The following is an 18,935-nucleotide window of genomic DNA, read 5'->3' as shown; positions in this document are numbered from 1 at the left end:
TTTCTTGGAGACAGTGATTAGTGAGCTAGTGAACTGTCTCTGCTGTTTGTCTCGCTACGTTTCATCACCTGTCAAACAACTTAAACAGAACAGATTGATTTGGTTGTGTTGCGTTGATGATAAACAGACGATGTGAAGAAACAAAAAGCTGATTATTCTATCACCGAATAACAAACGTGTTTGTCCAGGAAAGTGATCAACTATAGCTGAGAGGATCAGGATAAAAATAGGGTAAAAATATAAATTTAAAAACATAAATCATGCAGAACGCAACACTTTCAGTATGTTGTGTATAACTGAAACTAATGATTAATGTACTTTCGTGTGAAGAGAGTGCAAGCTGTGAAAAGCACATAAAAAAAAAATCGGCCTTTGGGATTTAAATCTCACCAAACCTGCTTGAGTCAGACCCTCAAACATGATTTAGAAAATGGAGCCGCGAGGCTTGTCATTTTGTTTTCATAGCTTTTTTCTTAGTCAGATAACGGCATGCACACACAAACACCGCAGAAACCCTGCTGATTAGTTCAAGAAGTTTACGAAAAATGATGAACACAGATTCCAGTATCTTCCCACATGGCTCGTACTGCGTTAATGTCAAATATGCACATAGTATGAACTTTCTGTTAGCACACTGAATTACTTTAGTTGCTTGTTGAAGAAAAGACCACAACGTACATGCATATATGTTATTTATTCTACAAATAGACTGAGTGACAGGGAATGCTCCTAATTATACGTCTACATACATTTCTCCACAAATACATTCAAAGCAATACTGACATCAGTCTTTCCCGAGGCAAATGAACCTCTGCATGACTGTGTGTCTCAAGCATAAAAACAGTCCCGCGCAGCGCACTGTGGGACTGTGGGGAATCCCCACAGTTGCCAACTCTCTCATCTCTCGGCGCTTTAGCACTTTGCAATGCTGGGTTTTCAAAAATGTAAAAATGTAATGTATGTAAGTAGCTTCTACCCTGAGACTATCATAAAGATCTTAGACGAGGGCACAGCCTGTTGAATTGGATCAAAGACCACTTATAAGAGTCTCAGTGTGCAGCCAGCAGCTAACACTGACCGTGTGGCTATGTCATCTGTCAAAGAATTTCAAATGTGACTCATAGGGTTTTCTACACATAGCTAATCAAGCTGAAAAGCTGTTACATGTCATGAATTAAACTCCAATTCCTTAGTTTATGCAAGAAAACAAACAATGTGAAACAAGTGAAAAAAACAAACACTACACAACTGAATCTGTAAATTTCAATAGGTACGTTAATACAAAGCAATGTAATAGAACAAGGCGCTTAGTACTCCACTTTAAAGAAACAGTTTGGCATTTTGAGAAATACGTTTATTATTACTGTTTCTTGCAGAGATTTAGATGAGAAAATTGATACCGAATGAGAAGCTACATCAGCACGTGCTTAGCTTAGCACAAAGACTGGAAAAACGAGGAAACAGCTCGCCTGCCTCTGACCAAAGGCAACGCACTTGTTTGTTTAAGCTGCACAAAAAACTGAACCTCTGTAAAACCACAAAGTGTTCTTTTGACACTTTGCTTTTTGTACGGATAAAACAAACATAACATGTTAGTTAGCAAGCTCTGCAGTTGCTGGTAGGTGGATTTTATTACCTTTGGACAGAGCCAGGCTAGCTGTTCCCCCCTGTTTCCAGTCTTTGTGCTAAGCTAAGCTAACCAGCTGCTCGCTGTAGCTTCATATTTACTGTGCAGACATGAGAGCGGTATCGATCTTCTCATCTTACTCCAGGCAGGAAAGCAAAATAGTGCTGTGTTTCTCAAAATGTCAGACCATTCATTTAACTATTGAGGCGCTAGCTGCTATGCTCATTTTTAATGAAACAGACAAACAGAATGAATGAACAAAAAAATCCAATAAACTGCATTAAACGTTAAAAATGTAGCATTTCTTTGCTTTTGTATGGAAACCTTGCAAATCCAAGTGCTTAGTCTTTATTGAAGTGAGTGCTTGCTCAGTCTTTTACATACTGTTGGCACATTCACCATACTAAACCATATTCAACCTATTCCAAAAAAAAAAAAAAGAAAATTAAAAAAAAACCCATTACAAACCAAAAAAATAAACAAACTGATTTTTAAAAATGTTGTTATTTTTTTTTACTTAATACCCACAGAGCACACTCTTTGGATGTACAAGATTTCATCGCATAGCAACAGTTTGTTTTGTTTTTTGTTTTTTTTTACCATTTTTCTTATTACTTTCATTTTCAGTTGATAAGTCCTCAAGGCCACAATAGATATTTTATTTTGTAGCCTGTAGACGGACACATTTGATAGAGATGCCATTCCTAAATCTGAATAATCACTGCATGTTTTGAGTAACATTTCACTGCAGATAACATTGTCTGGTGTATTGTGGCTCACAAGCTGCAAGAAGTGGGTTCCAGCATACGCACACTTAACCTACCATAAACACACTCACCCATTTATATACAAAGACAGAAGCATATCCAATTTAAATACATACAACACCGCAGAATTACAAGGAAATCTTTCTTTTCTCTATTGTATGTACAATATTCTGTATGATTGACTCAAAATGATAGGATATTTCTGCAAGGCCATTATTTGAAGGATTTTACCCTCCGTGTTGCAAGGGTGTGGCCACCACAGTGTCTAAACATGCTGGTTTCCATCTGCAAGTATACACCTGATCACATGGAGGAAAAGAGGAAGAGAGAACAGAGAAAAAAAAAACTTTTTAATCCCTTTGATAAAAATTCTGCTCATTCTGGCCCCATTGAGCCTTTAAATCCTAAATACATGCAACTACAAGCATCCAGAAACCAATCTTACCTCTAAGGCTGCGTGGTGCCACTTGTCCGTCGCACTCAATCGATCATTTGCTTGTACTGTGCTGTGGTGTTGTCATTGACAAAAAGTGACTTGGCCAATCCCAGCTGTGGAGCAAAAAGTTTTAAGAAAAGTTGAAGAAAATAAGTGAAAGGTGTCACACAGCTGCAAGCGCACGCACACACACACACACACACACACACACACACACACACACACACACACACACACATACAATGCAACCCTGCACTGACTGTGAGAGGAAGAGTCCTGAGCTCGGAGGAGCCTTGGGTGAATTATGGCAGTGTGAAAACCAGTGTTTTCCCTCTCTTCCCAGCTCTGCTTCTGTTCATAACATCTACAAGCATTGTTACTTCTCATAAGATAAGCATACTCGCTCATACTCATACACTCATACATTCATTTGAAGGAAATGTTTCATGTATTCTGTCTATGCTCCACCCTGCCCACCTCTGACTCTCACTGTTTTGACCTCTCTTTATCTCTCTTCAAATTTCCACGTCTTACTCCTCCCGTAATAGACAGCGAGCACATAAAAACCAGTCTGCTAGGATTCCAGTGTGACTGTTCCTGTGTTCACTGAACTCTTGGGTGTGGCAGGAGGGAAGGGAAAGTGTGTGAGCCAGAGGAGTAATAATAAACACCCGCCCATTTCAGCTGGACCCTCCCGCTGCTCGTACAAGGCAGCGAGCATGTGCTCGGCTTTAACATGACACACAAGCACAATAGGTTTGTGGAGTGACTGCCTTAGTATGTATTAAGTTTTGTACCCATAAGTCAATCATACATTTCACCTCGGTGTAATTTACCTTTTTCGCAGCGCCTTGCAAATTCTTCTCGTTCCATAAGTTGTAGAGCAGCAATGCGGCTGCTTTGCTGCTTTTGGGGAAAGATCTGGGACAGAAGGGCAGAGGACATTAGGAAAGGGCACAAGTAAGCAGCACGAGATGAGACAGAAGGAAAACAAGAACAGATAGAAAAAAAGAAAGGACTGACATCAAAAAAAGCAATTCAGACATTTAAGATATCACCCGCACTGCTGGTATTTTAGTGCCTTTGAACACAAAAGTGGACTGAGAGATTGTGTTTGTGCTAAAATAAACTTTCCACAATAGCTGCAATTGCAGGGGTGAGTGTAGATTAGATTACCTGTATATTCAATATAAAAAGAGAAGAATTCCATTGTTCCAGATCTTTATTTGTGAAGATTTTGAAGCTGTTTACAGCTTCAGCGGTCTCTTGCCGTGGCGCCAGTTTTCGTTTTCGTTTTGAGATATGGGTCTCTGAGATCTCCACAGTCATATAAACACAGTGGAGGTAAGTGTAATTCTGTTTTTTAATGTTAAGAGCAGTGAAAAGATCCAACAGCAACATATCTTTTCAGATTTAATTTTGCTTCTTCCTCGCTTTTAACTATTGACGGTCACTTTATCCAGAGTAGAAGAAGATTGTTTGTGGGAAGAGGACTCGCTGTTGATATTTTAAATGTTTGTTTTTGTTCGTTCTGCGTGATGTTAGAGGAAAAATCTAAGACAGATCTCAAAACATGAGCAGTTAACACCCAAAACTATCTGCGTGCAAAAATACCACAAGAGAAATGAATCAATGCAAGATCATTTCAAAATCATAGGCAGTTCAAAATGTTTACATATGTCAGGGAAAAGCATTTAAGTTTGTCACAGCTACGAAAGCCAAATCTCCCACACAGAGATGAGTAACTGAAAACTCACCCATTCTCACTGAGGTCAGCCAGCGATGTCACCAGTTCATTATTAATGACCTTCTTGCTGACCTCGGTGTCCGCCATCATCAGAGTCCGTACTGTGCTGCAAGCTGCCGCTATAGTGTCATCGCTTTTCCCCATTTCCCGGGGGCCAGAGGAGAGGAGACCTGTGAGCTCAGGCAGAATCTGCTTTGCTGCAGAGAAGACGAGGGAAACAGTAAGTCAGATATATGTAGATTAAAACTACATCCATGCAGCTGCAACAGAGGTGACGGGCGCTATCAACATCTCATGCTTCTCCTCACCCATGGAGGTCTGCACACTGCTGGTCCGAGACATGTTATTCAGCAGGGACATGGCGGTCTTCTGCAGGCCAGAGTTCTGTGACTTTAACAGAGGGGTCATGTGCAGCAGAGCACCAAATTTCTGAACCAGGATCTGGCTCATGGCTGAGGACCCCTGCAACAAACAAAAACAGCGCAACACACAAAGGACAGAGGGAGGAAAAGACATCAGCTGTAGCAGTCCATATTTATCCTGTATTCGCATTGTGAAATCCAGTTGAGCTGACTTTGCAATTATCTGACAACTCATGCCTCCCACTTTCCCTTTTTCAAAGTTCTTTTCTTTCTCTAATTACCTCTCTGAATCCGCAGAGACAAACCTCCACCCTTTCCCACAAAACAAGTTTGTTCATCTTGTGAATAGCGCCGTTGTACCAGTAATCCTACCACCGCTCGGTTTCTGTTAATTTACTCCTCTCCTAAATCAACCTGAGATAATCCCGAGTGTCCATTTTTGCACTCACCGGTCCTTTGTTGGCAGTGAGGTTCTGCAGGGCACCACAGCAAGCCTCCAGGGTGGCGTCTTTCTTGGACGAGCCCAGCAGAGACAGGTAGGTCTGCATGGCTTTGGGATGGCACAACCACTTTTGACCTGATGGGGCACTGTCCTCAAGCACTGCCCGATCCATGTCAAACATATACTGAAGAGGGAGGAAGACAGGAAGAATGGAAGTGGTGCTTGGATTAAAGGGCCTGCTATGATTCAGCCAACAAACACAGATGGGGGTGTGTAGTGGCTGACGCCCACCTGCTTTTGAGCCTTGCTGCTCTTGGGGCTGAAGCATCCAACTGTGGGGCTTTTCCTACCCCCAGACTCGTCGTCTGTCTGACGGTAGTAGTTGCTGAAGCACCCAGGGGCCTCCGACTCCAGTTGGTAGGTCAAGTTATGGAGGATGCATGCACAGTTCTCCACAGACTAGAGGAGACGACAGGAGCAGTTATTAACGACGCTGTTAATCTTTTCATCGCCATTTTCACTAATAGTTCAACAGCACAGATGATCTGGTTTCTGACTTACCTGCCACACTTATGCAAATGTGTGTGTTTGAAGAGAAATAAGAGCAAATGCAAAGATTTGAAAAATCATAAGAAAAAAATAAATAAAATAAAATGACACACCACCCACTTCTCATTGTCTGCCACTATCATGATAAAGGAAGACTCCATATGTGGTTATTTGTCCTATGTTTGGAGGAAGGGGAAGGAAAAATACAAACTCTGCGTGTCACCAAATCCCCACAACAGAGGCAGTGAGTAGAATATAATCATACCAACGAACAAAAATACATTAGAGTAACACCCAGGTTGGAATTTCCCTTTCATAGATCCAATTGATTAGGCAAACAGCCGACAGGTTCAGCTAGTATGTTCATTTAACAGGAAATGGATTAATTGCTCTGGACATACAGCAGAAACATTAACTTGACCAAAATGAATGAGATTAATTGAGGTAGGTTTAGTTAATGAGATAAAATGATCCTTAATTAAGAAGCCAGTGAAACACAATGACGCATACACAGTAAATGTGACTGAAGCCATTTTAGCATCAACAAGCACAAAGCGAACAGTTAGAGTTCACTACCAGAAGCTGATCACAGTCACAGGGCCGACCAATAAGCAAAATATATTCTCTCTCTGTCTCTCACACAGACAACACGAAGCCATACAACACCAGTCATACTCTACTGCGTCATTAAAAGAAGCCTCTGTAAACAGCGCCAGCACAGACGTGGAATCAAGCACAGATCCACACCCAAAACTTCCACAGATGAGTGGGTACGCATCCAAGCAAACTAAGTCCGCACACATGCTGGTATTTACCTGCTTATCCATGTGTAGTGTGTCTATGGACGTGCAGAGTGTGGGAGCATGTCAGTGTGCATAGGTGACGTGTGTGTATTTGTATTTGTAGTGTATGTGTGTGTACATGTGCTTATAGAGATACTTAGCATCTGGGCTGAACGCATGCTGTGAGAGACACACGAGACATGATTTACAGAAACTATGAGTACCGTAAACTAGTTTTAGTCAGCATGCTCGAATCCAAACACAGCTGTTCTCTGCTCCGCTCACACATCCACAACTCAGGGTTAGAGGGACAATGTGGACAAAAACAACGACGCAGGGAGCCAGAAAACCCAAAGTGTGGAATAATAAACAAACATTTGTATCAAAAAACTCTATGAACTGATTAATCATTCTGTAAAATATCTAAAAATAGTGAAAACAAATACCTGTCACAATCTCCTTTAGCCCACTAACTTGATCATCAAAATAGCTGCTGAATGACTTATCGATTCACCGATTCATTGTTTGAACTCTATCTGACATTGTGTGTCATTACTGATAGCAGTGATGATGATGATGATGATGATGACGATGATGATGATGATGATGATGGTGGTATACAGGGGTATGGAGGTAAAATAGATAACATCAGAAAAACATTTCAAGTTAACTGAAGATGATGCTGCAGCAGTGGGTTCAGAGGTGTACCTTATCATCAGGGTTTTCCTCTGCCACACACGACTGAACGTAACTCATGAGGGAGTCGATGAGGCCAGGGCAGTCTCTCATTGCTTGCCTCTCCCTCTTCTTGGCACAGCTCAGGTTCCTACACACATCGTTCAGTCATTCATTTTATTTAATTTCAACTGCATGTGCCTCAACAGGCAAATTTGCACCGTCCGTCACACCCTGTAAGCAAACTTGATCATGTTGATCAGGCAATGTGGGGCGCAGGATTTTTACCTTGCCAGTATTCAGTAGGTGCAATTGTAACTTTTGTTTAACACACACAAATATTATATGTGTATTAAACGCACGTGGTCCTTCAGTTTAGGTGTTTAGCATCAGAAAGACATAAATGACTTTTACAGGTGCTGGATCAGAAGACTCAAACTGAAGGCAGAAACCAAACAAAAGAGCTGCTCACTGCACTGAGAGGCTCCAATGCGTTTTTCTTTATCTTACATTTTACATTGATTAATTTACCAGTGTTTAACTGATGAATCATTTCGTCTGTAAAACGATTGAAAAATGTCCATCAGTGTTCCTGGTGATGTCTGCAAATGTCTTGTTTTGTCCGACCAAGATCACAAGTTCACCTTGGAGAAGCTTTGCTTAAAAAAATGATTACGCAAATGGTTGCTGATTACTTTTCTGGCAAACGACTAGTTGAATAATCTTTCAGTTAGTTGAATGTCATCGACATTATACAGAAGAATGTTGCTCTATCTAATAAAATGTATTGGGGATTATCAGTATAGATTGTGGGTCTTGAATATCAACCATCTAAAAAGGCTAGAGACTGGCGACACTGATCCTAATGAAATGTTCTCACCGCAGGCACCCTGTGGCACTGTAGAAGACGTCAGGGTGTATGTTGTTGTTGGTGCTGCTGTCTGACCAGCCGGTGAATGGCACCACCACATTCTCAGTCAGAGCAGGCAGCGCTGTCACTGTGAGTTCTTCCTTCAGCTCATCGCTGGAGGACAGGTTCCACAGCAGGCCTACAATATTGCAAGAAGATTTCAATTCATCAATCATTTCATCCATGCATCATGTAGTTTCCTTTGGTGTTTGAGTATGTTCCTAAAAAGATGTTGTGACTAACTGACTTTTCCTTCAAGACTGTTTTATTAAATTTATGAAATACTGGACAAAATGGTTTTTGCACATGATTATGGATATGCTACAGTACGGGAGAATATTAGTGCTAGGCTTTTCTTAGTCCTTACATACACTATGTGGTTTATTCAACCCCCATTTTTCAATGTTCTCACTGGAATCATTATTAGGACTACTTGATTTATTCTTCCTTCTCTACTAGTAAATGCAACAATTGAAATACTGTTGAAGACTGTAAGGAACTCTAGTAAACTTGAAATGTGCTTATTTTAACACCCTACTTCCCTTTATTATTGTCTTTTTCTTTCTATTTCATTTTACTCTACTTTATTTTTCTCTTTTTTAAAGTGTATAGGACTTGAATTGATGAACAGGTAAATCTGGGTAAAGAGGTTTGTGTATACTTGTTTTCCATGTGAAAATTGGGAATGCAACCCTTAAGATAATGTAAACCAACCTGTTTTGTGTACACCCTTATCTATTGCCCCTGGTGACCTGATCTGTTCTGTTATTTTCTCTGATGTATGTAATTTGCAATCTTTACTAAAAACAATCTGAATAAATAAAAAAAAGCATAATGTTGTGAAGCTCATGTTGTTGCTCAGTGTACGTGACATTTTTTCTGTAGGTTTTAGGGATCGGGAATATGTTTGATATTCTAACCCAGGATTAAAACCCCACCATGTCTCACTTTCACCCAACATTTTGAGGTCCCGTCTCAATGAAATGTCCTACCTGTGATTTGTTTCTGAGTATCAGTAGAATCGGTCTCCTTTAGGAGTTGCAGGGCCTTAGCTATACCACCACAGTGTTGAACCTCCAGCTTGTTGTTCTTGTCCTTAAACACCAGGTTCCTCAGAGCCCCGGCAGAAGCCTGGCTCACCGCTGGGTTGGGGCTCCGCAGCAGGGTCACCAGAGCGGGGATACCCTCCAGTTGGAAAACCTACGACACAGAGACGTGGAGGGAAATGGGTGAGGAGACTTTACAGGCGTGGCATTATATCGACAGCAGTGTAAATTACAAACAAAATTATCAGCCAAGCACAATGATAAACGCTTTCTCCTCCCTTTTCCTCAAGGCAGTTTACACAAAGGTCCTCACAGAGCGCTCCCCTGCTTGTATGTATCGCACAAATGCGGTGTGAAAACAAGACCGCAGTGCATGTGTGCAAGTCTCCACTAGAAGCTTTAACAGTAAGTTTAAATGTACGTGCGCTCAGACCTCCTGTTTGGCACGCTCCTCATTGAAGGTGGTGTGTTGGATGAAGGTGGCCCCAAACTGCTGGAATTTCTCCTCAGGGTGAGACAGGTACTCTACAGCCTCCTTTAGGGTCACGTCTGACACGTTTATCCCACTGTTCACCCTAGAGAAGAAGAAATCAGACACTTAATTAATCACCAGTTCAGTAAACAGCAATGGATCGAATTTAGTTTGGGAAAATGTTTCTGATACGAAAATGAGCGTCTAGGGAGCCAGGTGAACTCACGCTGTCTGCTGAAGCGCTTTCTTAGTTATTTTGATGGTTCCCATCTTGCCCTCAGTGTGGGACTGGGCAGAGGGCGGCCGGACGATGCGTGTCTGGCTGTTGGTCATCTGAGTGCCGTTGGTCAAGGAGTAGGTGCTGTTTCTATTGACTCGAGTCTGGACGGCGTGCTGGCTATGGAATGACTGCCCCTTGGCTCTCTAAACAAAAAGCAGTTTACGATGCTCATTTGGTCCTGCGGGCTACTTGCGATTTTTTTGGTTTACACACATTTTGCATAATATGTTTAGGTATTTCAGTGGCAATTCAGGTTAGAGGAGAGTAAGAATCAGTGATCACCATGACAGCTGCAGGGGCAGGAGAAAATGGAGGAGCCAAGGTGGGGTCACTGCGACTGGGTTTCAGCCCATTGGGACTCTTCGGCCAGTTGGAGCCTTGGATTTGCTGCTCCCATGTGCCCGACGCGGTGAAAGGTCCCACGGTTTTAGTGGACAGAGTGCGACTCCTCTGAGTGTTTATCTAAAAAGAAAGAAAGAAAGCGTGGCATCTTGAGATTTACTTCCATAAAACATTTCATCCAGGGCTCTCCAGAGGATGATTGGTTTTTAAAACGGCAGGGCTTACACAGCACTTTATCTAGGTTAGTTTGAAAAATACACACATGACTGTACACAACTGTAGCTTAGCTGTAGCCTGAAAACACTGTATAACCTGAAGTCTTCCCTGTAGCAACAGCCAGGGTCAGAAAAAAAAAAAGGAAAGTGAGTAACCCACTTTCTACAAGAGGAGTTTTCAAAGACATCTCCCTGTTAACCAAGACAGAGGAATTTGACCTGGCACAAAGCCTGCATACCTCTTTTCCTCCCTTCTCACTTTATGTCGAGGGCAGCAGAATGCATTAAACGATCACACAAACCAAGGTAACGCAATATCTGTCATTGGAGACTGACTCATTGAAGCTGTGTGCATTGTAAGAATGCTGGCGCAGTCGAGCAGTTTCTCACAGAGGGGCTTTGTGTGTAAGTCAGACACAGCACTCATTAACGTTCACAATCCTGGTGTCACTAAACTACTTAATCTCCTGTAATTATGCACTGTTATTTTATCTGTTTACTTTAATTTTTTGAATTGTTTGGCTTTGTGTGTGTGTGTGTGTGTGTGAGAGAGAGTGAGAGAGAGAGTGAGAGAGAGAGAGAGAGAGAGAGAGAGCGAGAGAGAGAGAGAGAGAAAGAGAGTCTTTACAAAACACACTACTCAAGCTTTGCCGCACAATAACCAAGAAAGCAACTTGGCACCGCTGGAGCTTGAGCACAATGACAGAACATGTCTTGTCACTGTTTTAGGGATTAGTCATTCTTGCAATTAAAAGTTTGTCTCTGTTGGTTTGCTTGAAAAATTACAGTGTGAAATGTGACATTTCTGGAAGAGAAAAAACATTCCCACTGTTCTTTGAGCACATTCAACGTTAGTAAGGAGGAAGTGGTGTGCACCAGTGAGACAATGAAAGGAAAAAAAACGTCCCTTTCCCCTCATCCAGAAATCACGAACATCAAAGTTTACCAACTCGCGAGAATTTTCTCACAGTTAATCAATGCAGCTGACATGTTGACATTTTGATTTGCGGAATTTATCAGGAAGGGGATAGCCACTAAACTGCCTCGTTCTCTCTCTGTCTACCAACTCTCTTTCCTGTTTCAAAGTGGACTGGTTGCTCAGTTACCATCTGTGCACCAGCCCTGTTACTTAGCAGCGAAAGCATGACGGAGGAGAGATCTGTCAACAATATGTTTGATAAGAACTGACAGCGTGTTTACTCTACAGGCGCTGCAAGTTCCCTTCATTTGGGTACAGACTGAGACTCAGCCACCGGGACCTTTAAAACATGTGCAAATTCTGCTGAGCAAATAGAAGCAGCACAGAGAAGCAGGATGACGTTTCTGTCTGATAACATACATTTAGATAAAAATACTAAAATATACTAACGACAATGATGCAGAAAATGTAACTGAGATTATGATTGATGATTATTGAGCTAATGGTGAAGCAATAGGTAGAAGGCACACTGACAGCACATGGCAACCATTATTAAAGGTAAAACAAACAAAACATCAACTCATCAAATATGGAGCTTTTTGTTTCGATTTATGATCAAGCAATGTCAGCAACTCAAAACTGCAGCACTGCAAAAATATGATTAGATTGCTTGCAGTTACTGTCATTATTCTGCCTGGAAAACCTGGAACTTCACGTCCACAAAAGCAAGCAGAAATCTTCTGATGACACTAACTAACAGACAGAAACTGAATTGGCTGATTTGTGGTCACTAGCTCTGCAATGCCACTCACGTATTAATTTTTGCCCGTGGAATTTAGATAAGGTGACAGAATCAACATGCACATAATAAAAACATGAGGTGACAGATGCGCATACAGTGTGGTGTGGTGATAAAGAACCTTCATCAGCAAGAACATATCACCACACTCCCTAGACATGCCTCAACTCACTGTCAGTAGATCAGGTCAGGCTAACCCACAGCCACACACACACATATACACACATACACACACACACGCACGCACACACACAAAAACACACTGATGAAGTCAACATTAATCCTGTGTGGAATTTGGATTAGTCCAGGGCTACAAATGAGCTGAACTCTCTCTGACTCTTAGTGAGAAGACTGAAATTAAGAATGACACTCAAAAACAATATCTGTCCATTCCCCAAAAATGAAGAAGTTGCATGCACACCTGGTTGCTAGATACAAAAGCATGCTGTGTTAACTGTTCATTATATTCACACAGTCGCACTACTACACACACACACACACACACACACACACACACACAGACACACACACACAAAATCCACACTTGCATCTATGCACGAAGACAACACTTTAATAAAATCAAACCAATTGAAAATGGATTCAGGGTAATTGGTAGTTTTCTAGAGCAAGGATCATAAGAGGTGAAGACACATTGATAACTTACTGGTTTTAGGGGGGTCTGAGTCGTGGCAAAGAGAGCCAGGGGAGCCAGGGGAGCCATGCAAGCAACATTTCGGTATAATGTTTTACTGAACAATGTCATAAATCACCCGTGGGCTTAGAGGTGGGTATGGACAGTAGGGACATCTCCCTCACAGTGTAAAGGTGTTGCTGAAGTGTCTCTACCAAGATATTTACCCATCTCGAACCGTCTTGCCATTTTAACTCCCCTCTGTGTTACCAGTAAGATCTATGCAGCAACTATGAGTTGCCAGCTTTGAGCGTTTTTGTGACAGAGAGTGAAAGACGTGGGATATGGGGGATACTCGACTATGATCTGGCAACCATCGACTTCAAGCCGCATTAGGCATTGTTGACCAGCGGCAGCAGCAGTAGCGGAGTAGTTGTCAATCCAAAATGGTCAGTATTTAAACTTAAAAGGTTTCAAATGTCACAGAATTGAAAACGTCTTCGGTTCACTGGACAAAATGAACATCAATTGATATTATATATTATTTTTTGTTAGTGCGAGGTATCATTTTATTTTGAGTCTTGCCAACAGTTAGATGAGAAAATGGATACCTCTCTAGTCTAGCTGGAGCCAAAAGCCAGTTAGCTTAACTTAGCATGAAGACTGGCAACCGGGGGGAAACAGCTCGCCTGGCTCTGTCCAGAGGTAACAAAATCTGCCTACCAGCTCCTGTTAACCTGATGCACCAGGTGGTACAACCTGTCATTTTTACACTTTGGTCTTTGTATGCATTGAACAAACAAGCCATAACGTGTTCATTGGTGAGCCTTTATAGGAACTGACAGGCAGACTTTGTTGTCTTTCCATGTCTTTATTGTAAGATTTGGTCCTGTAATGCAGAGTCTGTGAACGGGAGAAGGGTTTATGCTCGCATTATCGCTACAATAATGAATGGCGCTCTTACAAGAAAGAAACAATTACCGTTTTGTTGAAGCCCGATGACATAGTGGAGCTGGTGCGGCTGAAGGTGCCATTTGCTTTGGACGGGGCAAACTTGAACGATCCAAAATCGACGTATGATGTCAAATTCTGCGGTATCGGGCCTGTTGACAGAGAAGACGTGTGAGACAAAGAAAGAAAATGCAAGACTGACAGGCTGACAGAAAGAAATATATAAAACAAAGCTATTGAAACACACCTATTTTTGATCAATGCCAAGGAGGATAATAGCGTGCACTGAGGATCAAGCTGGCAAGACAACATGAGGGTTTGTGCTGGCTTTATGTGGGCAACAGGTTTCCATCACACTGATATTTGTTCGGATTAAAAATGTGTTTTCACTTTTGCTATTCGTTATTATGAGATGTAAATTATTATGTTTGTAAAATATCCATCCACATGTTCATGGGGATTTATGCTTCCCAGAGACTTGCAGCGGTGTGGCCTGTGCCCTTTAAAAAAAATTTATTATTCATTTATTATTATATATAGAACTCTCACAACCCAAATTCATCAAGACTCAGACTGACTCAGGTGTGTACCACTGGATAAACAGTCTGCTTCCCTGGTTTATGTTGGACAAAGTCATTTCATTATTTTATCTTAAGGTGTGCTTTCTTTATCACATCCTGCCTTTTATTTCTGGCTTACATCTACTCTGGTTTAGTCTTTTATCTTTGTTTTTTTTATCCTCTTTTGTGTTTCCTCGTTGCAAATGTATGCGACTCACTGACCATCAGTTCCTGTTCTTAATGCTTTTATTGTGTAGAGCTCTTTGTGTTACATTGTATAAAAAGTGCTACACAAATTAAGTCTGGTTGATTGAAATCAAGTTTAAAATGGATTTAAAAACAAATTAAATTTTCAAATTGTCAAAATTGTCAAATAAATTGTATTAGATTAATTTCAAATATTTGATACCTAAATTAAAAAATCTGGAAATCAATGAAACCTACATTTAAAATAAAAAGGGAAATGAATATCCACAGTTACATTTAAGAGGTATTTAAAAGGAAAATTAAAACGTGGATTTGTATCATTATTTGCAATTTGATTAACTCATTTAATTATTTTTTCATTTGCTAATGCTGTACATTTAATTTGGTGGCCTTGTCTATGCAAAAAATTTGGTTATTTTTTTTACAGTTGCTGATTGATACAGTTTAATTGGATTGATTTACTGATGGATTTTTTTTAATTTCTCAAGTATTTGATCAAATACATGTATATTGTCAGATTAAAAATCAATGATTGAATCGGTTAGTAATTTGAGCTTTTAGTGGATAGCATCATTCAATTGTAAAATCATTTTGCTCTATAACTATTTTCACAGCTTAGAGGACCTTATACCTTAGACCTTTACACACATATTACAGGCTTTAAAATCAATATACATGTCTGCCAATCCTTAAGTCAGACAGAGAGATAGACATGACATCATGTCGGTCACGTTGTGTGTGTGCTTAAGAAAATCCACCGTTTACCTGGGAGCATGTTTTAGCACCTATAACCTGTCTGTTGTGTTGGATGATTCATGTGAATGTGAAGCTCATTGCTGTTCTATGCCAAAAGTAAGGCTGACACTTCACCATTACAGGATTACCGCAGTCAAAACTATGGAATTATCATCAGCGTGAACATATGTGAACTGTGCAGGAAAGGAAAAAGTCTTCCAAGGCGGCCTTAAAAGGGTCAGTTCACCTAGATCATGAAAAAAAGCCCATGTTTTTTCTCTTGGCTTTCTGTGCAGCCAAGCAGATTGTTTCAATTTTATATGCTGAGATTTTCAGAAATCTGCCTCTGAATCTTCTGCTGCCACTCAAATAAATGCAACAGCAGCATGTCTTTCCGAGAACCAGATACTGGGGATAATTTACAGACTAGTTTTTGTAGAGTCGATTTCTGTGACAGAAAGTAGTTTCATCTTGCACACTGAAGAAGGCAAAGCTGAATCATATGTGCATTTCCCTCCCTTGTGCTAAACAGAAACTGAGAGAATAAAGCTAAAAGAGCATTCTGATTGATTCGGATGAACAAACTCTTCTTGAAGGCCAACTTGATGGACTTTTGACCATGCACGCAAACCCCCCTCTACTTTTGTTTTTAGCTGAGCATAATGACTTTTTCCCTCTACCTTCAACTCTTTGAGCTCTGCACAGAAAGCGTGGTTTGATAGCACAATATATTGAACAATGCACTCGAGATAAGAGAGACAATATGCCTTTTGTAACTTGCTTGGCCCGACAGAACAGATAGGAATAAAATAGGATGAAAATCCACGGTGGCGATTTTAGTTGGTGTCCAGCTAATGTCCGAGTTTATCATCTTTGTTGCGACAACATTGTATGTAAAACAGCAGTGTTTGAACAATATAATTTAACATTACTGTGTGCGTCACATAAACTGGGAATAAAGTTCCAATGACCATGTTTTATTTATATTAAAGCTTACAGTAGCTGGATAACCTGAGGGGTGTGTGCAGCTCTAACCTTGTGGCTGTTTTACTTATTATTCAGTGTTTGTTTACTTCTTTGTGGTTCCTTGTCATTTGCCCTGGGCATATTATTCCAAGCCAGGTGTTAAGATTAATTTTAGAAGCTTTGCGTTTTCTTTAGTGCAATCAATTTGTCTGAAATGGTGTTTATATAACAAAAGACAGAATGACAAATATGGACATAAAGGGACAAACCAATTTCAGTTTTCACTGTAAATAGTTCATTTTGAAGCTATTTATTGTTTTGAAGTGAAGTATTTACTCTTCAGTTTAAAGTTAAGTACTTCTTTACTTGGTTGTTACCTGGTTTGCCTCGACGTCACTTATAAGGACTACGGTACATTTTGCTAAAAGTTGCAGTCATTAGATGAAGGTCAGTTTTAAACACGCCAGAGGTGTCCTTATCATGTGTGCCACAAATTTCACAATCACTTCAAACAATGACAGTGTCAGTGAGACCGTAAAACATAATACAGATAGCCTCCTTTGCAAATTACTACAGTAACAAAGGCTACTGATATGTTTACCTGTTGCCCCATAAAAACCACGCACTGCATTGCAACTCAAGTGGAGGAGGAGCTGCGCACATTTCGCGATAAAAAATATTTGGTTTATCAGTTTTGGTGGATCTTTATAATGCCTCTTGCAGTATTGCCAAATAACAGAGTTGTTTCGAAAGACTTCAACGTAATTTTCAAAATGTGTGCGTACGTGCGTGAGTGTATGTGGGCTGCATTCCTCTCTCACAGGGAGAAACAGCTCAGACTCGCAACGGATTAGCAAGATGTTTCTCAAAGCTGACGCTGAAGCTCACACTAACACAACTCACAGTGATGTTCACCACCAGCAGCCAGAGATTACATTTTACATCGGTGGTATGACTAAAGTCTATTTGACAAACCTACACAAAAATCTAATATTTAGTCTGGTTATTCTCCCACATTAAGAAAAAACAGCATCCTGTTTGATGGATGCAAAGACCACCTCTGGATAAGTTTGGTAACTCGTGGAGTTCACAGGAAACACTAGTTACATAATAGTGTTACAACTGATAGTTAAAAGTAATTAGCTATATGAATCTTAAACCAAAAAATGCGGTATTATTCTTAACAGTGTGAGGTTTTAAAGTTTTTTTTCCTTACTTGTAGGAGAGGGGGACAGCGGGTCGCTCTTCCCGTGCTTGGACTTGCCCCTCTTGATGGTGTGCACCTGATCCAGCACGCGCTGCTGTCCGGAGCGCAGCTTGTTGTCGGAGGGCAGCGCGAGCGACGTGTCCTCCGAGCACCTGATGGTCATAGCTGATCGCAGCGGCTCCGGAGCCATCATTTTCCCGGATCAGTGCCCTTCCTGTGAACGGATCGATTAAACCAGTTTCTCTCGCGAAAACAAACGAACAAACAAACAAAAGATCCCGAAGTGCAGAACCAGAGGAGGAGAAAGTGCGGCTAGACTCAGTGGAGTGAATGCAGCGGATGTGCCAAGTATGTAGATAGGCTTAGTGTTCCCAGAGCAGCAGCGGTGAACTCCACCCCGCGGGACCGCGCCCAGTCGAGGTGGGACCAGGAGTGTTCGCATGCAGGTGCGGAGTGAAGGGAGGGGCCGAGGCAAAGACTCATGTATTGAAGTTACGTGTACAGTGTGTAATATAGAGCAACTAGCATTTACTGTTGTAAACCATATTTCTTGGCCGGTAGCGTCCTCCAGTCTCTGAGGGCTGTGGGTGACAAACACGCTACAATTTCCTTTTTAGTAATCTTCTATAATCACCAACGACACGGCAAGACAGCAGACTCGACTTTACTCTGTTTTCAACATGTGCAACTCATAGACTGTCACATTCACACCTGTCCCCCTGCGAGCAATGGCAGGTGGAAACCAAAAATGCTCCACACTAAAAGGGTTGTAAATAACCTACTTAAATGTTACACTTACCAATTATGTATATGAAATAATAAGTACTGCAACTGATAACGAAATTAGATTATAAACTCAAATAAGATTGCACCACTTAATATAGCCAACAACACAAATTTATATGGTAAGCTTATTATTTAAACTAGAAAATTCCAGGGAAATTTTGAGTGCCACGGGGGCTACTGCCGGGATGAGTACATGATTTATTTCCAGTGTTCAAAAGTCACCCTGATCATATTCTGGTTTTGAGAAAATGTCTTGATATAAAAGACTCTGATATAAAACAATGTCACATCCCTCAATCATGTATTATGTGGGAAATATCTCATAATCTGTCTTGTTTTTTTTAATAAAACAAGAGGCAACATGTCTTCAAACTGGCATTTAAAGGGTTAAAATCCTGAAAACTAATAATCATTTGGTAGGTTTGAGCAGAACTGAAGTGGTTTAAGAGATTTATGCAAAAAAAGCAGAAAAAAATATTGATATATGATAATTTTATAGCATTTTCTTTGTGTGTCCTTTTT

At 40.8% G+C, this 18,935-nt stretch overlaps 1 protein-coding gene across 1 annotated transcript; it reads right to left on the bottom strand.

Moving 5' to 3' along the window:
• Nucleotides 1-675: 675 nt before the first annotated feature.
• Nucleotides 676-17,965, bottom strand: pkp1a (plakophilin 1a). Its single transcript, XM_023425195.2, has 15 exons — nt 17,637-17,965; nt 13,983-14,104; nt 10,378-10,557; nt 10,042-10,238; nt 9,777-9,918; nt 9,290-9,497; nt 8,268-8,436; nt 7,421-7,538; nt 5,673-5,840; nt 5,389-5,565; nt 4,886-5,039; nt 4,588-4,774; nt 3,667-3,751; nt 2,840-2,943; nt 676-2,693 (listed from the first exon to the last, which is right to left on the bottom strand). The coding sequence occupies exons 1-14, from the start codon at nt 17,818-17,820 to the stop codon at nt 2,875-2,877; spliced, it is 2,160 nt and encodes a 719-aa protein (XP_023280963.1). The 5' UTR covers nt 17,821-17,965; the 3' UTR covers nt 676-2,693; nt 2,840-2,874.
• Nucleotides 17,966-18,935: the final 970 nt, after the last annotated feature.

This window comes from Seriola lalandi, unplaced genomic scaffold (genome assembly GCF_002814215.2).
Source record: "Seriola lalandi dorsalis isolate HSWRI2012SDOR001 ecotype SW California unplaced genomic scaffold, Sedor1 jcf7180002054767, whole genome shotgun sequence".
NCBI lineage: Eukaryota > Metazoa > Chordata > Actinopteri > Carangiformes > Carangidae > Seriola > Seriola lalandi.
The sequence above is the reverse complement of the archived record's forward strand: the minus strand, read 5'-3'. Positions and strand labels throughout refer to the sequence as shown.